The sequence below is a fragment of the Gopherus flavomarginatus genome, chromosome 25 (assembly GCF_025201925.1).
Source record: "Gopherus flavomarginatus isolate rGopFla2 chromosome 25, rGopFla2.mat.asm, whole genome shotgun sequence".
Classification (NCBI taxonomy): domain Eukaryota; kingdom Metazoa; phylum Chordata; order Testudines; family Testudinidae; genus Gopherus; species Gopherus flavomarginatus.
In genome coordinates, this window is record NC_066641.1 from 13054459 (window position 1) to 13081919 (window position 27461).

At 45.8% G+C, this 27461-nt stretch overlaps 1 protein-coding gene across 1 annotated transcript; it reads right to left on the reverse strand.

The window, feature by feature from the left end:
• Positions 1-3378: 3378 nt before the first annotated feature.
• TOP2A (DNA topoisomerase II alpha) lies at positions 3379-26952 on the reverse strand. The gene is made up of 35 exons (XM_050934753.1): positions 26852-26952; positions 26596-26748; positions 26060-26150; positions 25321-25384; positions 24067-24212; positions 22141-22238; positions 21532-21744; positions 21162-21335; positions 20835-20936; positions 20020-20157; positions 19709-19847; positions 19211-19368; positions 18608-18733; positions 17916-18026; positions 17714-17819; positions 16896-17005; positions 16189-16281; positions 15589-15703; positions 15130-15251; positions 14243-14391; positions 13389-13620; positions 13145-13279; positions 12817-13017; positions 11259-11454; positions 10078-10169; positions 9593-9739; positions 9415-9498; positions 8552-8749; positions 7545-7650; positions 7112-7252; positions 6475-6619; positions 6261-6325; positions 5123-5260; positions 4415-4644; positions 3379-4019 (listed from the first exon to the last, which is right to left on the reverse strand). Exons 1-35 carry the CDS (start codon positions 26882-26884, stop codon positions 3876-3878), a joined length of 4695 nt encoding a protein of 1564 aa, XP_050790710.1. The 5' UTR covers positions 26885-26952; the 3' UTR covers positions 3379-3875.
• Positions 26953-27461: the final 509 nt, after the last annotated feature.

Below are 27461 nucleotides of genomic sequence, written 5' to 3' on the forward strand. Positions count from 1 at the left end.
ATCAGCCATTGCCCAGGTCCCCCCAGGCTCAGTCCCTGCACCCCCAAGCACGCTGAGCTGCAGCAGCAGGCACTAGGTGCGGTATTTCTATGGGAGGCTGGCATTTCCCCTCGCAAGAGGCCTGTGATAACAACTCTTATCTCTCTGGCACATGTTCAGCTTTCTAGCTCTCCCCCCACCCCTCGCTCTGCTGTTCCCCGCCCTGGGCGGACTCAGATCACTGCTCACCACAAGCTGCCCACTGACTTCCGACATGACAGTCACAGGACCCCTGCTGGGATCTGGCCCTCCTCGTTACCTCTGCTGCTCGCTGCAGCCAGCCCCAGCCCCTCTCCCCTGCCTTTCGCAGCAGCCAAGCGGCCATCGCAGGGGGCTAGGAGAAAGCAGTGCACCAGGGCTTGTCTTCCAACACCAACTGTGCGGGAGCAGCAATTTTCAGCTCAGAGCACAAACCAAGGAGCCTCACCCCGCACTCCTGGGCAGCACGCATCATTCCATTGTAAACAGGGAGAAACTGAGGCATGGGGATTTTTTTTTTAAGGTCACACGGCTAGTCAGGCAGATGAATGGAACCCAAACAGTCCCACACTCAATGGTACCCACTGTCAGCAAATCCCTCCCCCTTTGCCAGAGAGCTCATTGAGCAGCTGAGCTCTGATCCCGTCCCCTGGCTGCTGACAGGCCCCTGCGTCCACCTGGGCTCTAAGCCAGGAAACAGAGGCAGCAGGTTAAGTGGGGGGGCTGGAGGCATGTAGGAAAGTGGCTGATTAACACCCCCCAAGGCCCATTGGGGCAGTCGAACATGAAGCTGCTGCAATCGGTGCTTGGGGGATGCGGGCTGCAGGCAGGTCTTTAGTGGCACCTCCTACCTGAGGCTCTCACTTTCGGGCCGCGTCAGATGTGGCTGGGCTGGGATCCCCTTGCTGGCATTACTTGGCCAGGCACTGATGCACTTTCAGCTGCATTTAAAGCCATGCTGGAGGGGCTCGGATTTGGGGAAGTGGTTGAACTGTTGTGTCAGAACCGCTCGTGTAGACCAGACAAGATCACGTGAAACCCTCTGCTTCGGGCTGGCTCTCAAGCTTTGGGCCCTGAGAAAACCACCCATTTCTTTTTGAGAAATCACAGCAGCGTGGTGGGTGAAGTATCCACTTTGACAGAATCTGCCTGGCCACCAAGTTCCCCCCGAACGGCTACGTTTTCCCAAGAGCGAGCAGTGAAGTGGGCAGCCACGTATGGCAGGCTCCTGCCCAGGGTGGCTCCTAGCACACGTTGCAAGTGGCAGCATCCCTGGCTCCGGTGCCTCCCATAAAACCAGCTGCTGAGCCCCCCCGACTCTGCGCCACCCGACACGGTCAAGCTACAAGCTGCACGGGGCCAGCACACACACGCCTGCTGCCTCCCACCGTCCCGGGCTCACTCCCAATTGCCAGGCAGGGCCTGGCTTACGCTTCGCTCCGGCGCAGTAGGTGGGTGCAGACTGCATCGCTCTTGCACCCACATTGCGAGCCCTGGAAGAAGCTTCCAGCCCTACCAAAGGATTTACTGTTAGGCTGCCTGAAGCCAAACCTGAGAAACAGAGCAAGGGCGGAGCAGCTGGACTTGGGGTTGGTGCCCTGGGAAGACGCCCCTGGCTACAGCGCACAAGAACGATACTTGTCCAACATGACAACTCTGAAATCCCTCTAACAAACGCCAGGCGCCAGCTTTGCTGGTGAGGGGTGTGTGTGTGGGGGGGGATCAAGGGGTCTTGGCCAGTTGTGCAAAACCCTGAAAGTATTGGAACAGCATTTACCTCTCCCCGCGCCAGGCGCTGCGATCTCTGCTCAACGGGAGAATTGTTCCCACTGGTCACTGAGGAAAAGCATCTCAAGGGCTCCGCGGTGACGAACTCTTTGGCTTTGCAGACCCAGTGTTATAAAGGAAGGTGCTTGTCACTCCCCCCCCCCAAATGGTCTCCCTGCCCTTTGCGGGTGCCCCCTGCATCCCACAAGGGATTACCCCCGATCTGCCCCTTTGCTAATTTTACAGCACCAGAGGTACAGACACATTCCAGGCCAGTCAGTCCTGGGTCTCTGCCCCAGGGACTTGTCCAAACATGGATTCAGTGAAGTCAGTGCCAGGGCAGTCTGCGCCATACCAGCATCAGGCTGGATAATTCACCGCAGGGAAGAAGCAACAAGGACGTCATTTGCATGTTGCTCTTATATAAGGCACCAAATATTGGCAAGTGCCACTGACCCCATTCAGACCTGTTGCCTAGAGGCAGTGGATGGGGTTGAGGCCTCTTCGCCTGGGGTGATTCAGTGTGTCCAAGCAGTTAGTATAAACCAAGCCATTGAGGTGGACCTTGGTGAAAAGCAGCACAGCTACCAGTGAGGACAATACCTTCTTGAAACAACAACTAGCAGTTACTGAGCAAAACTGCTGTAAAAATCCTTTATTACAGAAATACAAAAATGGCAGTTAGAACGTCAGGATGTTACAAACACAGAAAATATTTACAGAGACAAACACTCGAGCAATCCCACTCAGCACCATGGAACCGGCTCTAGGAAAAACACATTGAACATCAGCTCTTCAGAGAAACAGCGGGCAAATCCTCCAGGGGATGCCTTTTCGGGGAAGAGGAACAAGACACTTCCCAGCTCCTTCTGCGTGGGAACCTGGATTACATAAACCCTGGCCATTAGATGTCTGTGGCAACTGGCTTCAAGCTGGTGTCCTTGTCAGCCCGATTCCAGGCACTCAGACCCAACAAGATAATGGGTGGCGTGAGCAGGCCTGACAGAGAAACTGCACTCACGTTCCGCAGCTGAGCACTGAAGAAATTAGTGGGAAGCCCCGTCACTAGGACTAAACTTGTTTCAGACGTGTGATGAGGCAGTCGGCTAATATCTCTACCTGGGACATCAGCAGCACAGGAACCTAATGGCCAGTCTGCCATGGGGGCACTGGAACGACCACGCTCCTTCTCAATGTTAAGGATTTTCTTTGGCCGTAGCCAGTATTGAAGGCGTCTCCACAGCCCTGCGCTGTGCTCCCTCGTCACCAACGCCCCCGCTCCACCAAGATCGCTTGCTCCTTCAGGACCAGGCTCAAGCACCCAACGGGCAGTTGATGTTGCGGTTTATTCCTGGGGACAAAGGGCTCTTACCTGAGAAGTGACTGCAGGGCTGAACACAATGGAGGCGGGAACACAGAGTGTGGAGTGGGCACAGCCTGAGCTGCACACACCTTCTTCTCAGGGCAAGTTGTTCAAATCGGACTTAAGTGGCACAGCTAAAAACTCTGAAGGTGGCAAAAAGGTGGCCACTAAAAGAGCAAAGTGGGGCTTGGACTGAACCGACAGATTGTGAAGGCGCGAGAAGGGACCTTTGCAGCTTGTGTTTTTGAATCTCTTGTGGTTGTTCAGCCTAGAGACTTGCAGTAAAACATTTCTACAGCTTCTTTAAGGCAATCAAAAGAGGAGGGAGCATACGTGAAGGGATAAGGTATTTGGTGGGCTTAAAAGTCTGCTTCTGCACTAAAATGACCACGAAAGGCCAGGGAAATTAGCTCCTCCAGCTAACTGGCTATAGGATTCTCACCCACTAACTGTACATGCTATTGCTGCTTGATTCTTGCTGGAGAGGGTCTTGTTCCAACAAATGGAAATCGTCTAACCCGGGTGTGTGTGGGGGGGGAATGAGATCAGCACTCATATGCAGCGGCACATTTCTGGGCAAGCACTAATTAGTCAATAAAACAATTTCCTGGACCTTAGACCTGCAATTCTCTGGGGAGAATCAACAGCACCTGCTGAGAGCTTTGCTCCAAGAACGAGTTTGTAAATCAAGAAGGACAGCAGCGCTTTAAAATCTTCATATTAAAACTCAAAACATCTCCTCCTCGGACTCTTCCAGGTACTGAATGGGCTTTCGGGCACGGCCAGGCCTTGTGCAGGGAGCAGGCGCCACTGGGCTCTCCAAGTCAGATTCTAGGTCAATATGAAAACTCTCGTCTTCCACCTTGGATTTCTGGGGAAGAAAACAAACAGGTATGTAGCATCTGACACCTCTCTAGTCACTGGGCCAGAGCCAGGGCCAAGGAGTCCCCAGAGCAAGTCGGCTATACAAGGATGCTGCTCTTTGCACTCCCCTGGTCCCAGGGCTGGCGCCCAGGCTCATGCCTGGGACCAAAACTGCATTTTGGGATTGGTGCAGCTTAGCAGCATCTCAAATGCACCTGCTTTCCTCTGGCCACACGCCCCAAGGCCAGCAGCAGGCAGAGGTGTGACATGGGGCTCCTACAGCCCCTGTCCCACTAGAATGACTGAAGTTACACTCGATGCCCCAGAATGAGCCCTTGCCTTCTCCAAACGAGGCATGGCAGGGGGCACCTCTCTGTGCCTGGTGCGGGGCACAATACGAACCTTAACTGTAAATGACTTTGGAGGCTTTGACCCCAAATCAGAATCTGAATCTGAGTCTGAGGCTGGCTTCCTTTTGGCGGTGGGTTTCTTCCCCTTGGCGGGGGCCAGCTTCTTAGGGGCTGCTGTGTCAATGCTGGAGTCTGAACTTCCTGCCTTGGCTGTTGCTGTCTTGGAGGACTTGGGTGCTGCCTGTTTCTTGGCTCGAACGTCCACGATGGAAGGCTGCGTATCTGAAACAGCAACAGCTGCAGATAAGCATTTGGGTTAGTTACTGGCTTCCTGCGAGTTTCATTTCCAGCAGAAACGTGGTGATGTCACACGCCCCCGTTTCTCTGCTTGGCTCCCTCATGCACAGGACAGACATGCAGTGACCTCTATGAAGCCTTCTCTTTTCTTGCTTCCAATCCAGCTGCTCACCCTAAAAGCACGTGACTCAGGCTCTAGGCTCTCACGCGGCGTGAAGCAGAGATGGAAAGAGCACACAGTAGTATGCCCAGAAATGGAATTTTTCCTTAAAAATGACAGTGACTAAAGAGGCCTTTTGCCATAAACTCCAGATCCTTTTCAAAATAATTAAAAGCTCAAGTCAACACCCTGGCCTCTAAATGGCAAATACCTGGGCTCACCATTGTTTCCAAATACATCAGTAACCAGTACCAAACAACTGTAATGATTTTCTGTAGCTCTGAAAGACTGAACTTCACCTACCCTTAGTGGCACTGGTGGTTTTCTTGCCCACAGCAGGTTTTCTGGGTGCAGCTTTTCCCGGCTTACCAAGAGGGGCAGAGACAGAAGGAGCTGCAGAAGTTTGACTCAGATTTTCATAATCAGTATCCTGGATTTGAACTTGAGTAAATAAAATCAACAGCGAATTCAAGGGCCAGGCTCTTACTATTTCAGTCTGACTCTAAATACAAGACTGGAATTGTGACGAAGTGGGGCTGTTCTTAATGTTTCCTCTGAATACTGTGTGGGGGCCTCAGTTTCTGGCCGACTCTCTGTCTCCTGGCAACTAATGGCCAGGCCCTTCCCCCCTGCAAGGGGATGCTAAAGGTGTGGGAGAACAAAGAGGTCAGGTGACCTCCTGGCCCAGGAAAGGAACTCAGTAAAGAAGGAGGGGCTGGGGGGGGGGCTCAGTTTGGGGCTGGCTGGGGGCGGGAAGTGAGGGCAGACAGGGTTGTCTGGCTCGCTGAGCCCCAGAATGGACCCGGCTGAGCGGTCCTGTTCTCTGTACCTACAAGCTCTGGTTTAGACCGTGTTCCTGTCAGCTAATAAATCTCTGTTTTACTGGCTGGCTGAGAATCACGTCTGACTGCGAAGTCGGGGTGCAGGACCCTGTGGCTTCCCCAGGACCCCGCTGGGGTGGACTCGCTGTGGGAAGAGCACGGAGGGGCAGAGGATGCTGAATGCTCCAAGGAGAGACCCAGGAGGTGAAGCCATGTGAGCTTCTTGCCCTGGAGACAATCTGCTCCAAGGTAGGAGGCGGCTCCCCAAAGTCCTGCCTGGCTTTGTGGGGAGCAGTTCCAGAGCATCGCCCAGTGACTCCGTGACAGGAATGAGCTAATTTCTGATCCACTCGAACTGTAAAAACAAGATCCACTTTCAGGTCTGGCTTAATCATGACGTCGATTTGACCTGCAGAGCCAGACTAGAATAAAGCAGCTCACTGAGGCCAGCTCTCCTGACTTCCTAATAACATCTCACAATGAGGAGATTTTTCAGTTTGTTATAACCTTCTGCTTTGTCCGTGTCTAGCACGTATCAAAACACTGCAGGGTGCCTGCATGCTTTCAACCAGACTAGGGTATTAAGGCAACCAAAGATCTCATTCAGGGCATATACTTACTAGAGATAGCACTTTGCACCTGTTGTGGTTTTGATTCTTCTTTAGCTGCCTTTTCACTGGCTTTCCTAGAACACAGTCCCACAACATATTTTTGAACTCACGTATTAAACAATTCATCCACAAAGAAAAAAATGTAGCTTGTTATCCAATATAAACCACTGAGCATAACGCAGCAAACCCCAGCTCTAGCCACTGTATACAGAAAGATCCTCACTTGGGGGGCCCCCTGGCCTTGGGAGCAGACTTCCCCGGTGAGTTTGCTTCTGAGACAATATCCTCGTCGCTGACCTCCTGAGACTGAGGATTCCCATCTGCATCAGTGAGATCCGAATCCGAATCCAATGTGTAATTGGTTTTTGCTAACAAAATGAAAGAGAGGCAATTCATCTGTTAACTGTACAATTCATCAGATCTCTTTATGGGTTTTGTAGCATGTATCTCAATGATCTGTGTCATATTTTACCTACAGATGTTGAAGGTTGCGCCTATGAGAGAATCCAATGTAATGGGCACAGATCTGGGCTTGCTAACCAACAAAAGAGTTGATTTTATAAAATAGTTATGCAGCAGTTAAACTAAATAGCCACATTTCTCGGGTTACTCAGATTACTACCCCTTCATTTTTGCCCCAGTACACCAGAGGTGTGACCAACAGAGCTGCGACGTGTGACTGCATAATGGAATTAACTAGCTCTTGTGTATAACATGATAAATGATCAGCTTAAAAATGACGACTTGCTGGGATCATCTGACTATGGGGCCTCTATAATTGGTGTAGCCAAGCCTCACGGATTCAAGTCCCATTTCACCCTTCATTAAGTGCCCACTTTGGTCCATGTGGCATTGCTCACCTGCTGTCTGGCGAATCGGTCTCTCTCTGGGAGGGGCCACCTCACTATCACACTCTGAATCAGATTCTGAGTCAGACCAGGGATTTCGTTTCTTCTCTTTCTTTATTGGCTTGAATGGCAAAGTGGACTGTTTCTTAGTACCTGAAAGAGTTGGATGCGCACAGAGGTATCAGCTAATCTACGTGTGCACTGTGCACTCAAAGTCCAAGTTAAAGTCAGCAGTAAAGCACCTAACAAAGTGGGTTCTGGCTTTAACATAGGAGACACATTCTGGTCATGCCTCCAAACAATGATCATTTTCCACATCCCTCACCTAATTCTTTTGAGCATACTGGTCCCAGATTCCACCTCCCATTCCCGGACATGTTCATACAACCAAATTCAGAACAGCCCTCATTTTCCACTGAAGGGATTACATGTACAAAATATTTACCTTGCTCAGTTTTAAATTTCTTTACTAATCTTTGTTTAAGATTTGCAGGTTTCTTATCTTCTGACGAGTTTCCTTCTTGATCCTCCTCAAGTTCCATTTTTTCAGTCTAAAGATACAAAGAGATGTGAGAGCTCTGCCTGGTTCTTCCATATTTAAAATGGCTGAATACAGATAAAAGAGATTAGCATTTTTACTGGGATGCACTAGCAGTTTAAATATCACATCACAGTACATGAAGTAATAAACTGCTGGTTTGGTTCAGAGCAGCCAAAGCAAATCAGGTGTGATCGTTCTCAAAGCAGATGAGTTTGCTTAACAGCAAGAGCCAACCATTAAATACAGAAAAACATTGCCCTGCCCATTTGCCAGAGCTTTGCTGCCTTTTTATGTCCCAGTGGCATCCCAGGAAGGGTGTGGGGGGATGCAGAGCTGGGCAGGGTGTGTTTAAAAACAGAGTGCAGGTTAGCTGGAACATCTGTTTGAGGGAACAGGCTGTGTGGGAAGGAGCTATGAGATTAGCTACAGGGCAAACAAAAGGTGAGGGGATAATTTGTTTTTGTAGGTGGTGATTGGCTGAATTGTATAACTACAAGTAGCTGTAGGGAAAGGTCGAATCTGGTTTAAATGAACAATGTACAGCATAGGCAAAACTCTGCCCTGGACTTTAATACCCACAGCAATGATACATTGAGTGACCAGAAATAATATTACTGGAAACACAAATGCCAGTTTGAAGAGGTGAACTTGCCTGCAGCACGTGTCTCTAACAGGGTTCCTATTCAGTGGAATACACCAGTTCAAACACGTCTTCCAGTGATTCCAGGGACAGGTTCTATTCTCTGCTGGCCTGGAGAGCATCATCCAAGCTTACCCCTAAACTCTGCACAGAAGCGTAGCAGGCGTCTGCTGTGCAGGGCCATGTTCACCTACCCAAAATTGCAATTTCAAAGGGAAGGCTGAATGAAGAAGGATCCCAACTAAGAGTCCTTTCAAGTGTTTCGTTTTACCTTTATTTTCTTTTTAGTCTTCTTCTCCGCATCTGCCTTCATCTCGGCAGTTACTCGAGGGATAACTCTTCTGCCATGTGGCGAGGGCAAAACTTCAGCCAGTTGCAGCTTCTTCACCTTCAGTTTCCCCCCTTTCCCTTTGAGAGCTTTGCCAGCTCTCCCACCCAGCTCATCCTGTTTTTCTCTGGCTTCCACAACCTGCAGAGGTGATTGGAAAAACCAAACCAGTGAGCTGAAGGAAAATATGCCTGTTCTACCATGAAACACAACCCTTTGCAGATACTCGGTGAACGACTCTAGACTCTAATGACTCTATGGTGCATTTCCTATCATCTGATGAGGTGAAGCTTCCACAGATCTGTCTATTTGCAAGGCACTATTTAAGCCGCAGCTGCAGGTCCAGTTACTGCTCGGAGAATAGAAGGAATTGGTAAAAAGTACAGCAGAGCAACCAGAACTGAAATGGACAAAGGCCAGGTCAGTACAAAGCTGCACAAGTATTGACTACGATCTGGACACAGTCTGATCACTGTCTGCAGTATCCTCCTCCAACAAGCTCTCTGCTCCAGGCCTTCCCTGACTACTTCATAGTTCTGGCATTCCCTCACCTGTCCCAAAGTCCCATCTCATCTCATTGCCTTCCAACAGCCACTGTTCCTGGCTGGACTCTCTGCTGGTTCCGGCTCTGCCCCAGGGCAGGGACACCCTGTCCCACCCAGTAAGATGGATAAGGCTGGGGCCTACACCTCTGCTAGGGAGAGATCAGGCTCATATGGCACATTCAAGTTATATTCTTTACGTTTCTGTGATGGAAACAAAGCAGATCAAGATCTTATAGCTGTCTGCACTGAACATCTACATACCTCAAGTTCTTCAATAAAGGCAGCCAGGTCTTCCTTCCACAGATCTGAGGGACTCTTACGTTTTAGATTTTCCAGCTCCGTTTCCTAGAATGAGCCAATCAGAAAACATTAGTTGCTCATTTGAATTTAAACACCACTTTGCTTTCTAGCTTTTGAAGAACACAACCAACCAACATACTTTGTTATCTCTCTGTTTGCAGAGCTCATCTTTCTTCTCTTTAGTCAGGTACCAGAGAGGCATGTTTAGCAGGTAGTTGAAGTCTGGGCCAGAGGCTGCAGCAGATTCGTTATCCTGGTCATTGTCACTCTCTTCCTCTTCTGCATCCTACAGAGAGATTTAGAACCTCAACTTCTATAAATAAGTTTCCATAGAAAGAGGAGGACTGTGCTCTGAGACAACTTTCTCAACTGGACTTAGACTATGGAACTCAGTGCCACAAGAAACAAGAATGAAAGAGGCCTCACCTTCAGAACTAACTACAAAGCTCGTATTGGGTTTAGCTTTCCCAAAAAGGACCCCATGCACTAACAAATGGGCTATTTAAACCTATGTGCTAGAAAGGAACAGCACATTTGTTAGTTATTTCTGTTTTTTAAATCCTTGGGAGGTCTTCAGATACTAGATAGATTGATTTGGAAAAGAGAAGTTGATAGAAAAGTTACCTTCTGCTGAGATTCTTTCCAGGCCTTCACAGGATCAGATTCATACCCTCTCTGGATAAGGACCTGAATTAACTCCTTCTTGGGCTTGTTTTCTGTAAACAGAAATTTCAGTTACTGAAACCCTGAAGTTTGCGTTTCACTGGCTGAGAATGGGCATGACATTTACCATTTACTGCTGACCCAGGAAATTGTAAAACTGGGACAGATCCTGGGCCAGCACTGATGGCACAGATAAGAGTCACAGACTAGCTCAGCATGATTGTAACAGCTCAGCATCCCACAGGACCCTACGAAATAATCTCTCCATCCCTACTGCAAACATTACCACAAAGGAACCACAGAGTAACAAGTGAAATGAGCCAGCAGCGGTACTAAAATATAGAGCCCTGGCTGATCAAGAAGTGTTGTCAGGCTGCCAAATTGCTACAATGCTTATTAAGGCACCTGCCTGAAGACTTTGCATATTTGTATTTGGTACATTTCAGGGGAGGAGAAAATCATTTAACAAGATTGGTTCTAGATACAAACTCTGAAGCATTGCTCTTTAGGAAAATGTATCTATGTACATCTTCAGCGGATTTGGTTACGTGCACACACTAAAGTACATCCTTTTGGATAGAGATGGCAAAGGTGATCGAGGTTTGAGTTTTGGGAGACCTGGAAGAGCTGTTTTCTGTTCCTAGCTCATGATTCTCCCAAATGCTGTTACATTTGGAATCCTGGGGAGTTGCAATTCCAGTCAGAACATAACATTGAACTTCAACATGGAAATACAGGAAAAAAAACTTGGGCTCAAGAATCATCTGCTCCAATTAGAAACAGAAAAGCAAATATTACCACTTCCACCCATGCTCAATTTTAACCCAACTAGGTCAGAAGTTGGTGGGCTGTTTTTGTAAAACAATTGCTGGAAAATCTTTCAACCTCTGAACAGAATAAACAATCCAAAGGTTATGTAATCTCCTATTTTGAGTACTGCATACTGGAATCCTCTGTTCGGCAAGACTAAGCAGACTGAAGCAGCTTCCTGTGGCATTTCATCAAAAAGGGAGGATAGCTCCGGCATGAGTTATTAAAGGCAAGTTGAATAGATAAGAGCCCTCAGGAGAGCACTGAGCCTGTCTACTGGCTTGAAAAAGGCCATTTGACTAGAACCCAAAGCCATCACAGAGACTACATACCGATCACTATTATGCCCTCAATTTTCTCCAGGATGAAGCGAGCCTGGTTGTTGAGTTTTGCAGACTCTGCACCCAGCATTCCTGTAAGCCACTCTTTTCTCAAACTATAATACTGGAGTCGGAGGTCGAAGAATTCTCTGAGAATATCCAGAGGAGTCTCATACTTCTTGAGAAAGCCTACAGAGTCAAAGAGAACCTGGGGCAGAGGACAAAGTCTTAGTTATGACTGGCAGGTGACATTCAAAACTACTGACTTAAACAGAGGGGCACATTTGTCTTATAATTAACATGCAAATCAAAACAGCTGTCATTTTACACACTACACCAGCTTGCACGCAGGCCTATCAGGGATGACCTAGGTATACTTAATCCTGCCTCACCGTACGGGATAGACTAGATCAGTGGTTTTCAAACTGTGGGTCACAACCCAGTACTGGGTTGCAGAATGTAAGGCACTGGGTTGCAACGGCTCCGGTCAGCATCACCAACTGGGCCGTTAAAAGTCCTGTCGGCAGTGCTGCCCAGCTAAGACAGGCTAGTTCCCAACTATTCTGACACCGTGCTGCGCCCTGGAAATGGCCAGCAGCAGGTCTGGCTCCTAGGTGGGGAGGCCACAGTGTGCCATGCGCTGCCCTCACCTCAAGCACCAGCTTGGGCAATGGGAGCTGGGGGAGCCCTAACTCCAACCCTCTGCCCCAGATCTGAGCCCCTCTCATACCCCAAGCCCCTCACCCCCAGCTTCATCGGGTTGTGGGCATCAACAATTTTCTTCAACTGGGTCAACCAGAAAAGAAAGTTTGAAAACTACTAGACTAGATGACCTTTGTGGTCCCTCTCAGCCCAACTCTTCTACGTTTCTGTGTAAGTCACCAACCAGGAGAGGCAGTTTTAGGATTTCAAAGCTCCTAGAAAAATGCTACAGGCCCATGGGGCTGTTTGAAGGTTAAAACTTTGCCCTTTGGGATCTGTTGCATCATGACATTACATTGTCACCCCCATCATGTAATGCTAATGTCAGTGCTGGCATTGTTACAGCGTGGGAGCCTCCAGTGGATTATACAATATGTTAGGATCACCTCTAGTATGACAACCAAATCCATACCCTCTTACGCTGCCCCAGATATCCCAGGGTACACCCTGACTTTCCAAAGATACACTTCTACCCAGACATAACGCTGCCCTTGGGAGCCAAAAAATCTTACTGTGTTATAGGTGAATCCGCATTATATTGAACTTGCTTTGATCTGCCGAAGTGCAAGGCCCCACCCACCCAGAGTGCTGCTTTACCGCGTTGTATCCAAATTTGTGTTATATCGTTTTGCGTTACATCGGGGTAGAAGTGTATTTATGGAATGGCACTTTAAGATAGCAACATAAGAGCAAGGTAGAAAAGTGAAGTGAATGGGTTTCATCTGGAAGGATATTTTTGCTGTCAGTCTCTTTCGTGTCTTCATTCAAAAATGCTACAAGCATTTGTGATTAAATTAGATTTTTCAGTTAAACTCCTTTAAATCAGAGACTCCTAGTGGTAATCTGATTACAGAGAGCTGGCACGTACCATGGAGTTACATGTGAGATTTGTTTGGAGTTTGAAGACCTTATGCAGCCCAACTGCCTCTGCCTCAGCCAGTTTTTGTTCACTCATCTTCACTATAAACTTGACCGTGGTGTCTGTGTGATATTCTCGATAGTCCGTTATTAGTGGAGGAGTCTTCTCAGTGCCATTCAACATGGGCTCCAGCACCTGCTCTTTGTAGGTCTGAGGAAAGAATTAAAACAAGTCAACTCTACATTCTCCCAGGCAGCAAAGCTGTGAACACTAACCATCCCTTTTTTGTTTTATGGGACAAAAGATACTTTCCTGGGGACAATTTAGCATTTCCTACCTGTGTCCATGTTCTGATTGGAAGCTCTGAGATCTCAATGGTTGTCGAATCCAGGATAGACACTTCCCCATTTATCAGGTATTGATTTGGTCCCAGTTCATCTATTGTACCCTTGAAGTTCTTGTAACTAGGAAGCTAAATAGTAAAGAACACTGGGTTCAACTTATACTTTGATAAATGCGCCAATATTTGGTGGAGACTCTTAAGACTGAGCTGTAACTGATTTCCTAATGGATCTACTTACCATTGGCAAGGGCTCTTCTCCATCCATCAGGAGGCGAATATTATTCACAACTTCTCGGATATCAAAGTTGGGGATCCTAGAGGACCAGCCAGTGCCAATACCTTCTGCTCCGTTTATCAGTACCAGAGGAATGATAGGCATGTACCACTCTGGCTCTACGCGCTGGTTGTCATCATACAGGAACCTCAGAATACTGTCATCCGTTGCAGGGAAGATCAACCGCGCCAATGAACTAGAAAGGACGATGAGAGAATTTGGGCCTAAGTTCTTGTGTTTAGAAAATAGAAACGACCAAATGAGTAATTCCAGAACCTCAGGCCAAATGTAGAAGATCTGTACAAAATTCAGAAGTCCTGGGAAGATTTCATCTTCCGTGGGGCACCTTGCATCAAAGCAAGAATCATGTATGAACTCAAGGAACACATTTACAACAGCGTAACAGAAGGCGTTACAGGGTCAGAGAGACAACTGCACCTCCACAAGGACACTATGCTTAACACTACAAGCACAGCCTCATTTCTTCACTGCTCCTCAGTTCTTGTTCCTCTCTCCTGCCCTCATCCTTGTTTCATCTCACTCCTCTCTACTGTGTGTGAAAGCAATAGCAAAGTGTAACTGATCTGAATCCAAATAAGTGTGATTCCAAGTAGTCTCACTTGGATGCTGACACATAACAAAAGGGATAGTAGTAAAAGCAGGAAGTGTTAGGGTAGCAAGGACAGGCTCTGATGTCAGAGCTAAAAAAGGAATGTCTTCTGATCACTGCTCAGCAAGCACCTAGAATGAGAGACAATCTTCAAATGCAGCCATCTAAGTCAAGCCAAATGCTAATCTGACAAGCCATTACTACTGACCTGAGCATTGTGAAGATGTATCGAGGGCTGGCAGAGTCTTTTCCACCATGCAGCCTGGTACCGAACTGACCAATGGGCTGTAGCAGGTTGAGGTTATTGCTTCCCACAAAGTTCTGAGCCAAATTAATAATGGTCATCATCAGTGATGCCTGCAATGAAAACATAAATTGAAACCGTAGGGTGCAAAATTGAAAAGGACAGAGTTGCATGATCAAGTCATCCAAAGCACAGGGAAAGGCAGGACTAGGATGGAAGGTGAGTGTGGCAGAGTTAAGTCAATAAGAATGGAAACTGATGAAACAAGATATCTGATTCCCACTATCAAAACTTAAATCTCAGATCCTTAGGAACAGACATTCCTTTATTCTGTCCCAAGTTGAGGAGGCAGAAGAAACTTCCTGGACTGCCCTGCAACATCTATCAAACCCCTTCACTCATTCTAGGAATGGCGGTTTAATCCCCACCTTGCCCAACAGGAAAGTAGGATGGACATCTTCCTCTGTGGCTAGCACCAGTACATCTCGCCATTGATCAGCTGCAAGACATTAAGGCTGAAATTCTCAAAGCCATCTAGGGGATTTCAGTGCCCAATTCTCATTCACTTTAATGACAATTAGGCATGTTTGAAAAAAAATCTCAGCCTACATGTATCCCTTGATTGTCACTAGCCCAGTTTACAAAGGCAGCACTTGACAGAATACCCAAGCGGGGTAGACTGATCCAACAACCTACGGTTAAATTCAGAGTGTAACACACAAAAACCAAGCAAACTAACTTGTATCCATTCTGTTTGGGAGTTTTACCTTCACTATTTCCCCCATGCTAGGAGTTTCTTGAATATGGAGTCAATAGTTTTCCCCTCAACTTTGTTCAGGGTAAGTTCTTACCTCACCATGATGGTAGGAGGACATCTCAGCCACAGAACCAGCCAACTGAGCAACCTTCACTTCTCGCTTGTCATTTCTTTTGAAACACGTGAACAGAACCTTCCTTTGACCTGGTTTCAAACCTTTATTGGGAAAATGATATTTGCCTTAGTGATCATTACAATACTGTGCACTTACAGTGCCTTTCAGCTAAGCCCCCCAAAGTTATTTATGCACTTAAACCCCTAAGAGGTGGGTATTAGTCACCATTTTATAGTGGGAAAGACAGACAGACTGGCCCACGGATATAAAAAAAAAAAATCAGCTGCCGATCTGAGAACAGAACCCAGAACTCCCGACTCTCAGTCTTGAACTCACGCCAGCAGACTATATATCGCTTCCCTTACAGGCATGCAGGCATTCAAATGCTAACTTCTTGGCAGAACATACTAAAAATCCTACCATCTAGGAGTGACTTACCATCAACAAGGGAAGGAATGGATCTCTCATTATCGGAGTTTGAGAACAGGACCAGCTCTTTGTGAATGAAGTCATTGTATGTCAGATAACTAGTGGATTTCCCATATACAAAATCCTAAAGACAAAAAAAGGTTTAACGTTGCCTTAAAGAGCTCGTACCCACATCTTCTGTCATAGCAAGATGGCCTTGCTACAATGAAAGTCTGTTTTATATAGCTAGTTGAATCCAGCTGTAGTGCTGCCATTTTCAAAAGCTTCCCGCCATCACTATAAAAATGAAATTCCACTTCCCACAATCCAGTTTCATTTACCACTTCTCTACTTATAAAGCTATTCCCAGGTTAAGTGTTCTATGTCAAATCAACTTAATCACTGGTCAGTTGACATTGAGTCTACACAAACCAGCTGAGAGGAGTGGGCAGGAAGACGCTGATCTGTAGTATCCTGCAAACATCACAGTAATTGTCCTATCTCCTACTGGCCGGCTCCCTGAATCTATATTATACACTGTTCTAATATACCAAAATGAAACTGCACTCAGCCCCGGGGAAAGGGAAAGACAGGAAAATTGCGTTCCTCAAAGTATTTAAAACCATTCACCTCTGGCAGACCATGTAGCTTCCGTTGTCTTCTGCCTTCCATGAAATTAGTCAGCCATTCCTTCCGTTCATCAATCTTCTTCTTGCTAAAGGCCTGTAAATTCACAAAATGAAGAGTCAAGTTTAAGACCATCTCTACTGGGCCTCCCTGCAGGGGACTACTCTTGTCAATGAAAGCAGTATGCAGGAGGACGTGAACCAGAAGAACAAAGACCAACAAGTGCTAAACAGGCTGGCTTGACAGCATAGTAAATGCAATAATTTACTCTTAATCCTAACTAAAACCTTGACGGCATAAATAAGAACACAGAAAATATCATATTGCCTCTGTATAAATCCATGGTATGCCCACATCTTGAATACCATGTACAGATCTGGTCGCCCCATCTCAAAAAAAATCTATTGGAATTGGAAAAGGTACAGAAAAGAGCAACAAAAATGATTAGGGATATGGAACAGCTTCCATGTGAGAAGAGATTAATAATGAGGAACTTTTCAGCTTGGAAAAAAAGACTAAGGGGGGATATGATAGAGGTCTATAAAATCATGACTGGCGTAGAGCAAGTTAACAAGGAAGTGTTAACAAAGATACTTTGTCTCATGTGCAAAGGCCTCAGACCATGTTAACAGAAAATACGACAGCACACTAAGTAACAGAATACTAAAAGTAGTAACAAGCCAGTAATTCATTCAGGTATTCCTAGTTACCAGGGTGATCGCAGCATCATCTTCCGGACCAGAATACTTGAAGCCAATTCGATGTCTTGCCATATCTGCAAAGTACTCTTTAGCCTCTTTTGATGTGCTGGTACCCAAACCTGCAGAGACAATACCAGTGAGTCCAAATAACATCCTGCACAAATTAAGCTACAGCTTAAAGAAATATTTCAAGAAGTCTTTAACCTCCAAGGTATATTCTGTAAACTTTTGATGACATGCTGCAATGCCTTTATGAAAACAAACTACCTTTGAAATGCAAAGTACTTGTGCACAAATGTAAGGTATCATGAAATCCACGAGTTAAACAGAAGGCCACACACAGAAAAGTTCTACAGTCTATCAATGACTTCCACAAATGCCAAAAGCTATTATTGCAGGCTGAAGCTAATTTCTGATCAGGCAGCTTTGTTCTGCATCAGGCAACTGGCATTAAAAGATTCTGGAATCAGAATTCAGCATGCACTGCCATCAGTAGAGCCGAAGAAAACGGATCACTTCCAAATCTCTACTGGCTCTGCACTGTGGACAGCCAGAATAAATCCAGTGAACTAAGCAGATAGGACTGACACTTGGAGAATGGATACCTGTAGGATCATGGCTGCATTTGGAGAGGTGTTTTTCTCAACAAACAGACTAAGTGACACCCCATTTAACATAGGTTTTTAGGTGCTCCCCTTTGCACATCTCCAGAGTGGTTTATTATGCTATATTAGAGCACTTACATTTCACTCCTGTATATATTTATCTGTTAATGAGAGTGCTCTTACTTGGCCTCTGAGCACTACCACACAGGGTTTACGACAAACCTTTGTAGTATTTGGTTTTCCAGGATTTGTGATTTGGAGTATTGTTTTTCCACTCTTCAAACTCAGGAATGCTGTAGAATGAAAACTCCTCCTTGTTTTTTGAAACCTAGAGGGAATGAAAATTATGATTGTGAAACCACATGTAGCTCCAGACTAACACTTTCCTCTACTTGTTTAGATTACTATCTAGGAAGCCTTTTACCTTTATGATGGGAGTAATAAATTCCTCCAGAAAACGGTGCCTTAGAAGAGATGGCCAGTTGTGATGGATGAAGTTAATCAACAAGCCTTTGATATGCGAACCATCTTGATCCTGAAACAGTTTTTTCAGAAGGCCGATTTTAACCAGAGGCATGCTGGAAAGCGAGTGCTCCTTAACTTAGCAGTATACCATCCAATCCTTGGGAGATGCTTAGCACCCTCAACTCCCATTGACTCTCAGCATTTCCCAGGATCCGGCTTATGGAAACCAACCTGTGTGACTATTTGGACAGCAGACTATGATTTCCAGATTTTAGCATGGAACTTAACCAAGAAATGGGGAAAATGCTGAAGGACCATTCTTGGCCACAGAGGGCATCCGGGGGCTAGTCTCTTTCCAGACTTCCCAATCTGCTTGGCACAGAGCTCAGCACTACAGAGCAGTAGCAGAGGGTGGAGATATTTCCCACTGCTTTATTTTGTTTCATGTTATGAGAAGGAAGTATGGTAGCCCCAGTACAAAGTGGAAAACTGTTAAGAGAGTGTGATAAGAACACATAGATAACCAGTCAGGTAAAACAGTGCTCAGAGGAGCAATGCAGATCCACCCTGCTTTATCTGCTAGCCACATTTTCTCTTGTAATTTAGTAATTTTTCTGATTTTAGAAATATTGATCTTTAAGTGAACCTAACCTGATCTGTCATAATCATAATTTTTCCATAGCGAAGGGTCTTCAGCGATTCTTGATCGTCATAGTTCTTCTTATACTGCAAACCCACAATCTTGATGATATTGTTGATTTCAGCATTTTCCATTATCTGAAAAAAGATTGCACCAAACAAGGACTTATTTTCCAGGACACACGTAGTAGTTCATGTAATTCAGAAAAACGAAGGAAAAGGCTCTGGGTCAGGCAGGCCCTGCTGACTGTGCTTTGTTTTCTCATGGAGTCTCTTTCCTGTTTTGAAATGTACTATTGTTCAAACTGATGTCTAGCGCTTGAATTACTCTAAGAGGTTTCAAACAGATTTCACACTCCAGATCACAGCTCTATCCTTTAGGCAAAGCACTAGATAGGACTCACTTTCTAAATCTGTCAATGCTGCTCCTTAATCTGCAAGACAGGCTGATGGTGAGAATAGCCTCAAATATTTATTTAAGATGCCATTACTATAGTTACATTACACTAGGTTTCCAACTAGAGTGTAATAGTCTCAGCTCAGAGCATATTTCACTACACTTAAAGCATGCCATGTCTCTAGGAAGTAGTTGTTTCCAAAGGCATTCCCACAAACCTGTTTATGAGAGGCTTCTCGTACGTTGAGCATTTTTCCACGAAGGGGGAATACTCCATATCTGTCTCTCCCAACCACTCCCAGACCAGAAACAGCCAGTGTTTTGGCTGAGTCTCCTTCTGTCAGGATAAGTGTACAGTCTGTGGAATTCTTACTACCTAGAAAAGCAATTCATTCCTCATCAACATTTTGATTCAAAAAGTCAACTCAGCATTTATATACTTTCAGGAAACGTGCTATCTGTGGAATGAGTAATTTTAACATGCACATTGATTTCGTTGGACAGCAGTTGGCACTTGTTGCCAAAGTCTATGATTTCAAGAAGAGAAAATTTAATATAAACTACATTTCACACAATTTTTCTGTTCTCAGTTTAAATAATTTCCTGTAGATGACATGACTGGACAGGAAACAGTTTTTCTTTTTTGTTTGTGATAAGGACTTTGCTACTGTGCTTGAATGAGATGACTGTGCTTAGAAATGGTCTAAAACATTTACCAGCATCATTGGCATCATCCAGTTTAGGAATTCCCTTAATCCTGGTGTGTTTCACAGCTGAGCACTTCTTGTTCAGCTGGTTCTGAGCTTTAAACTTTACCCAGTTTAGGATACTTTCCACAATACCACAGCTGACTGCCTGCAATACAGAAGAGCCAATTGTGGAAGTTGTCTTAACTATGGCATGTTATATCCTTTTCATTGTTTAAACTGAAATTAGTTCATATGTACAATATTCAACACATTCAATTTAAGAGGCAATTTCACAGATGCCTCTAGCTGGCATGTAATTGCTGCACCTCAATACTTACACCTTTGATAAATTTTTCACTCAGTTTGCAAGTTGAGCCAAAGTTCTTTGCCTGCAGAGTCATATTTTCCTTAGTCTGAGAGTCAAAGGTTGGGTTCTCAATCAAGGAGTTCACAAAAACCCACATGTGGTTCTTCACCTGTAATTAAATTTAACCATCATGACAAACTCATACAAACGCATCTCATTCTACTAGTGTCACTCCTAGCTGCTTCCTCAAATTATCTGCCAGCATTACACACTGAAATGTAGAATCTGCCCAAGTACCAACTGGTAAAGAATTTTTTAAAAAAAATATTACTAGATGTCTAGGATTGAACAGAATTAAAGGGCATTTTCACAGCAGTACCAGTTAAGATGAGAGTAGGTGAGACAGCCAGTGAACACTCATGCTTGATTTTAGATTTGTTAGGATTGTCAAGAAAATCACTGGCTGTTTTGCTACACAGATATTCTCCCAGCAAGTCATTTTCCTAGTGCAGTTCAGTTCTAACTGGGCCCACTAAAACTGAAATGACATTGTATACACTGTGCACCCTACACTGCCCTAAACACATTATTGTGTTCTGACTCCAGAGGGTGTCAGCCAAAGCTATTTTTCCCAGGTGCTGAATAAAGGGCAGACAGCTGACTAAAACTGGAAACTCTGACTTCTATATTTAATGCACTTTACCTGCAGTATTTCCTAACGTAGTTAAAAAAAAGCCGGGTGTATCAGTGATCAAATGAATGTAACAAACAGTATCCTAGATTGTTGTTTCAGTTCACAGTAGTATTGCGGTTTGGTTTTCCACCATGCAAATCGTGAGATTGTACCTGAAATGGCTTCACTCCAACTCCACCTTTGTTCTTCTTCTTCACAACTTCAATGAGTTTATTTACAATCTGGTCAGCTACATAGTCAACATGCCTGCCACCCTAGAGAGAAAGGACCAAATATGAGCTCAAGCTTCAGGGAAAGGGTGAAATTATTTTGCATGTTTTAGTCACCAGCCATAAGCATTACAACTACATATAGCCTTTGCATATTAGGCAAACTAATGATTTTTCACTGATTATATACATGAAAAATGCCAAGATAGACGACAAAATTAGTAACAAAGCCCACCATTAGCTAGTCTAAATGTGGTAAAGGAAAGTTACCTTTGTGGTGGCGATGCTGTTGACAAAGCTAACTTGCTGGAAGCCTTTTTCACTTAAAGTTAAACACACCTCCCAGCGATTATTTGCCTCCTCATGGATAACTTTAAGTGCATTACCAGTTTCATCTACCTTGTCCTTCACGTAGAGGTCCACATAACTACGGAATCCTTTCACCTGCAGAGATAAATGCAGGCAGCTTGTTGACAACAGGTTCAAATGCTCCCGCTCAGAGCACATGCAAGAGTCACCCGTGAACTCCATTCCCACATTGCATAATATTTTTAAGTTTTTGCATTATCTAGACAAAAATCTCACAGCTTAAGTGGAAGGGAAACATATAGGAATTAATGTTTTTGGAACAGTCACTCACGGGCAGCCTCTTTCCATTTAGGAAGACTTTGACATCTTTTGTGCACCCAGCAATATCATACGCTCTTCGCGACATCAGTGCCACAATGTCCTTGTCCAGACTTGTCATTTTAAACTTAGACAGATCAGGTTGGAAAGTGATACATGTATAATCTTCTCCATCAAAGTATTTCAGTTTCATTTCACCAGCCTTTCCCATATTGTCAGTCCAGGTCTGGGAAAGAAAACTTTGATAAGATGCAAATTTCAAATACATGAGTAGGTAGCTGAATTTTTTAAAATGTAGATAAACTTAGTAATAAACTCTAACAATTGAGGGAAAAACTCCCTTATATGCTGAACATTAATTTTTTGGGTTTTTTTTCTGGTCCGTTTATTCTTACTCTAATAGCTGATTTGGGATTTTCAGACAATACTTAATTAAATGTACAGGTCAGTACAGTGACTGACTGTTGGCCAAATTTACCCCAGTTGTGACACTTGGATCTAAATAATATAAATTGCAGCCACATATTATGGGAGCAAATTGAAGACAAGTGTTCAAAAATCTACCCCTCTAGAATTACATCCTACTGAAATAAGCAACTGAAGCCATGCAGATCATCCATACCTGCTTAAATAGTTTCTTGTACTCACGACATGCAGTTTCCACTGTAAATTTGGTACTGAATATGTTGCATAATTTGGCCCCATAACCATTTCGACCACCTGGAATTATAAAGCAATCATCTTCATGTTGTTACTTTTATGATAAACCCTTTAAAAAGTGTAGTGTGTTTTAATAGGAATTCAGGCACTTTGGTATGACCAAAATGTGGGATAGAAAACAAAGCTGTTCTGTGTACCTGGTAAGTAACCTTAAGGCTGTTTCATTGGAACATTGATCCTTCATAGGGATTTGGCCTTTTCCGCATCACAGTACATTATCTGCTGGAAAGCGGGACACTGGGATACCCTTCCTTTAATGTGGCTCTGGAGCTCAATTTTTAGTACTGATCATAGGCAGCGGGTCTCTGATAAATTTGGAGCCCCCCATTTCTACATTAGCAAGAATGTGGAGCACTCTACTCTAGCAGTTTTCAACATTTTTTCCATTTGTGGATTTCAAATGGAGGTGTGGAGTCCTTTGGAAATCTTAAGACAGTCCGCAGAACCACAGAGGTTCATGCACCACACGCTGAGAACCATTGCTCTATTCCAGTGGTTCCCAACCTTTTTCGTCTGGCAGGTGCCAAAGGACTGGGGTGGCGGTTGAGCATCTGCCAAAATGCCGCTGAATTTCGGCAGATGCTTGATCATCGGCCAGGACGCGGGCGCATTTAGATGCGCCTGTGGGTACTGCGTTGGGGACTCCTGCTCTATTCAAATTCTTTTTGAATGTTGTCTGAAAGGAGTTTCCCACTCTTCTTCCTCCAATTATTATTATTATGTTTTTTGATCCTCCTTTCTACCCTGTGTCTATTGACGAGAAAGAAATCCACGGCTTTCTGGGTAGCAGCAGTGACAACGACAACGGTGCTGTGTTTTAGAGCCCTTGTGTGATGAAGTGGGACTGTTCTTTATTTTTCCTCTGAATACTGTAGAGGTGCCTCAGTTTCCCCTGTGCATTTCTCAAGTCTCTAGGTGGTGGGATAAGACGGTGTAATTGTTGCAGAGCAAAGGGCCAGCGTACATAAATGGCCGACACTCTGTCTCCTGGCAACTGATGGCCTGGGCCCTTCCCCCCTGCAAGGTGATAGCTAAAGGCGTTGGAGAAGAAAGGAATCGGGTGACCTGCTGGCCCTGGAAAGGGACAAAGCCCAGAGGAAGAGGGGCTGGAGAGTGAGTCAGTTTGGAGCTGGCTGGGGACATGGAGTGAAGTGCAGATGTAGGTGTCTGGCTCACTGTCCCCCAGAATGGACCCGGCTGAGGGGTCCTGTTCTCTGTACCTACAAGCTCTGCTTTAGAGCATGTTCCTGTCATCTAATAAACCTCTGTTTTACTGACTGGCTAAGAGTCACGTCTGACTGCGAAGTGGGGGTGCAGGACCCTGTGGCTTCCCCAGGACCCCACCTGGGCGGACTCACTGTAGGAAGCGCACAGAGGGGCAGAGGATGCTGAATGCTCCAAGGTCAGACCCAGGAAAGTGGAAGCCATGTGAACTTCTTGCCCTGAAAACAGTCTGCTCACAGAGAGACTTCACCATAGTCCTGACTGGCTTTGTAGGGAGCAGTTTCAGAGCATTGCCTAGGGACTCTGTGACACCTTGCTACAGAAGAATGGTGGCTCTGCTCATTGGAAGAGTGCCTACCATAACTGAACATTCAGAACCCTCTGAAAAGCACTCCCAGCAGAAACTGAGTTTGTGGTTCAGTGACACTTGAGAAGGACGTGTGAGTTTCACTGCTGCTCAGAACAAGCCTCCAATAACTAAATCTGGATGGCTTTTGATCTTCTGCTGCCAACTCTTGTTCACACACACTTGGGTAGTTCAGTGATCAGGCTGCACAAAAAATATTTCCCCACCTAATATATGGAATTTCTGACAATCTCCTACCTGTGACTTTCTTTTCATCATCATCATAATTGCTGGAGGTTAATAGTTGCCCAAAGATAAGAGCAGGTACGTAGACCTTTTCCACTTTATGTTCTACAACAGGAATACCTTTCCCATTGTTCCATACACTGATTGTATTATTCTCCCTGGAAGGAAAAAAATTTTCATGTAAACGTGAAATTGACTGAACTGTGTTACTTGTGGAATGAAAAATGTCATATGAAGTCTTTCAAATCCCTTTGGTAGCTCATTTGTTCATAAAGGGCTCTAAAACAAAGAGCTTTTTATTTGCCATTGTTCTGTACCACTCCCTGTTCTTAGATGTTTGAAATAAACTAATTTTTTCAATGACAGGGAAACACCAAGCTTTGGATTCTAGTAGTGTAGATTGGTCAGTCATTTTTAAAAGTCTGTTTTAAAATGCTCTTTGAAGGCAATACTAACATAGGTCAGATTTCTGGGCCCAAATCAGTTGGCAATATACATTTAAATTCTCTTGATTTATAGCTACTACTTTTACTTTACTAATAAGTCTTACCAAAATGCCAAATGCCTTAAGGCCCAAATTTGACCTACCCTAAACTTTTATCTAGTGTGAAATATTCTTTGGATTCAAAGTATCTAATCAATATTTTCAATTACATCTCCTGCTAAGGGAAAAAAGCCACCATTTTGGCAGAAGCAAAGTTTCTGTTCAGCAACTGCAGAAACAGTCGGCAGAGGGAGCACAAGTAAACTAAAACCCCGTAGTCTCAGATGTGCAGACACAGTTGATGACATTAAACATGCCAAATATTTGTGCTCTGTGAGAAAAAGGTGCGTGTGTGAAATATATTGAAAAGGGCAAAATAGGTAGAGAATAAAGGATAAAAGCAGGAGAATTTACCTGAAATCACCACTTTGTGGGAGAACCAGATTAGGGAAAACACAAGCTTTCGCAGTTGGTTGGTATTTGATGAGCTGGAGTTACATTTGGTCTAAGTTGGGTGAGCTACAACAGTGTTTCTCAATCTTTTTTATACCAGGGACTGGATTGCTGCCTTCCTAACCTGTATCAGGGAGATCTCAGGGACCAGCATCGGTCAGGCCAGTCATTGAGAAACAATGGGCTACAACATATAGCTCTCTTTACTTATGCCACTCTAAGAACAGCATCGGAAGGAGAAAATCCTTGAGTCCCTGAATGCTGAGCTACTTTCCCCATATTGGCACCTGAGGAGATGGGAAACCATTGAAAAATTAAATAAGACTTACGGATCAATTGTAATTTTAATGCAGGACATGTTTTTATCCCTCTGCTTGTTGTCTGCAGCATTGACTAAAATGGAGAAAGGATTTTAAATTTACCAAATTACATTCGCAGATGAGACACTTAAATTTGAGCTGCTGATAACAAAATTAAACCCAGAGTATTCAAGAGAACAAAATACACCTCTACCTCGATATAACGCGACCCGATATAACATGAATGTGGATATAACATGGTAAAGCAGTGCTCTGGGAGGCTGGAGCTGTGCACTCCGGTGACTCAAAGCAAGTTCGATATAACGCGCTTTCACCTATAAACGTGGTAAGATTTTTTGGCTCCCGAGGACAGCCTTATATCTGAGCAGAGGTGTACACAAATTGAGGAAGAGAAGCTACTGAAAATCAGGTTGGGCGCCACAGATTTTCCATGTTAAAGAGACCGTTTTCAGTTGAGTCACACCAGGAGTACAAAGAGGCATTCTTCCAAAGGACACCTTTCAAGACCTCCAAATTTAGAAACACTATTTTAAATTACTATCATACATTACACTCATTTTTACCCAACACAATTATATTGTTTATCAAACTGTTCAATGGATATTATTTGATCAACCTCAGAGCTGGTCAAATGATAACCAAAATTTTCATAACTTGTGCATGGATTCTTATTTAACACATACAGCATGCACAGTTTGTTTTCAGTGGAATAAATTGCTAGCAACTGAACTGCCATCTCTCAACTTACCTAGGATTTCATCAAAGATTTTATACAACCCAGGGACAAAAGTCACGTCTCTGCAGCTGATGCCCTCATCTTCATCATAAACCCACATTTGCTGGAAATAAAGTTAAGAAACACGGTCTTCACTGATCTCCTGATCGGCAGTTATATACCACACCCAGACTGTTCTCAACTGTGCTTGAAACGTTAATGCTCAGAGGGCGGCCGGGCTAGCCTGGATCTGTGAAAGCAGCAGAGTCCTGCGGCACCTTCCAGACTAGCAGGCGTGTTGCGGCGGAGGAAGGCGGGATTCACCCACGTCTGCTAGTCTGGGAGGTGCCACGGGCTCTGTGCTGCTCGTAACACGTTCATGATTTTCCGTTTCTGCCCAGGCACCGAGCAGCGCGAACAGGCGCGGTTCGCTACTGAGTGTCCGGCGGCCCCGGCTCTGCGCTGAGCCCCAGGGGCTCGGCGCTGCACAACAGCGGGCGCTGCCCCGCCCCGCCCCGCCCCGGCCGCCGTTGGGCCACGGGCTGAGGGGACGCGCCCGGGCCCGGTACCTGCGTGACGAACTCCACGGAGCCGATGTAGGTGTCGGGCCGGAGCAGGATGTGCTCCAGCTGCGTCTTCTTCTGGTAGATTCTCTCCACCGACAACCGCTTCCCGGCCGCCGCCGGCCGCCCCTGGCCGACCTTGGGGTTCTCGTGCACGGGCTGCGGGGGGACAGAGAGAAGCGCGGCCGCGGCCGTTAGCCGGGGCCGGGCAGAGCCGGCCGGGGGCGAGGGGCGCGGGGCTCCCCCCCCGCCATCCACCCACCCTCAGCGGCGACAGGGACGCGTCCAGCTCCATGGCGGGTCACTCCCGGCAGCCCGGCTCGATCGGTCCCGCGCGCTCTGACAGAAAGTCCGTTAACGGCTGAGCCCGAGGAGCCCTTCAAACCTCCGTCCAGCCCGCCCAAAGCCCTCGGCCAATCAGCTCGCACAGCTCCGTCCCTCCCCACCAATCGCCGCTCGGACTGCGTGCAGACGGGGGGGGGGAGCGGGCACCCTCCACCAATCACAAGACGCCGACCAGGCTCAAACCAGCCATTCACACGCCGAGGAAGGCGGGGAGAGGCGCGGAAGGTTTTCAAACTCCACCAATCAGCTGGGACATTCAAAAGACTGGCAGGCGGTTGAACCAATAACAATGAGGCAGGCTAAGTCTCCGGCCTCATAGGCATGGAGTCAAAGGTTGAGCCTGACCTTTGACCCCTCTCAGCTCCCCATGAGCAGCTGTTGTGAGGGGCTCCCACGTGGCACGAGGGGGGCACATGGTGTTAGCTCAGCCTGGACATCGCCAGCCTGGCATGGCCTGTGTGCCCAGCTAGGGCCGTGGCTGGCCTGGGCAGGGCCCAGAACTCTGCCCCCGAGTGGGGCTCAGCCTT

Coding starts and splice junctions, on each gene's coding strand:
- TOP2A (XM_050934753.1), bottom strand. CDS start 26,884: ATGGAGCTGGACGCGTCCCTGTCGCCGCTGAGG. Junction 20,158..20,834: donor TTGGAGTGAAGCCATTTCAG/GTACAATCTCAC, acceptor ATTTAATTACAG/GTGAAGAACCACATGTGGGT. Junction 4,020..4,414: donor CAAAGTCATTTACAGTTAAG/GTTCGTATTGTG, acceptor TTTCTTCCCCAG/AAATCCAAGGTGGAAGACGA.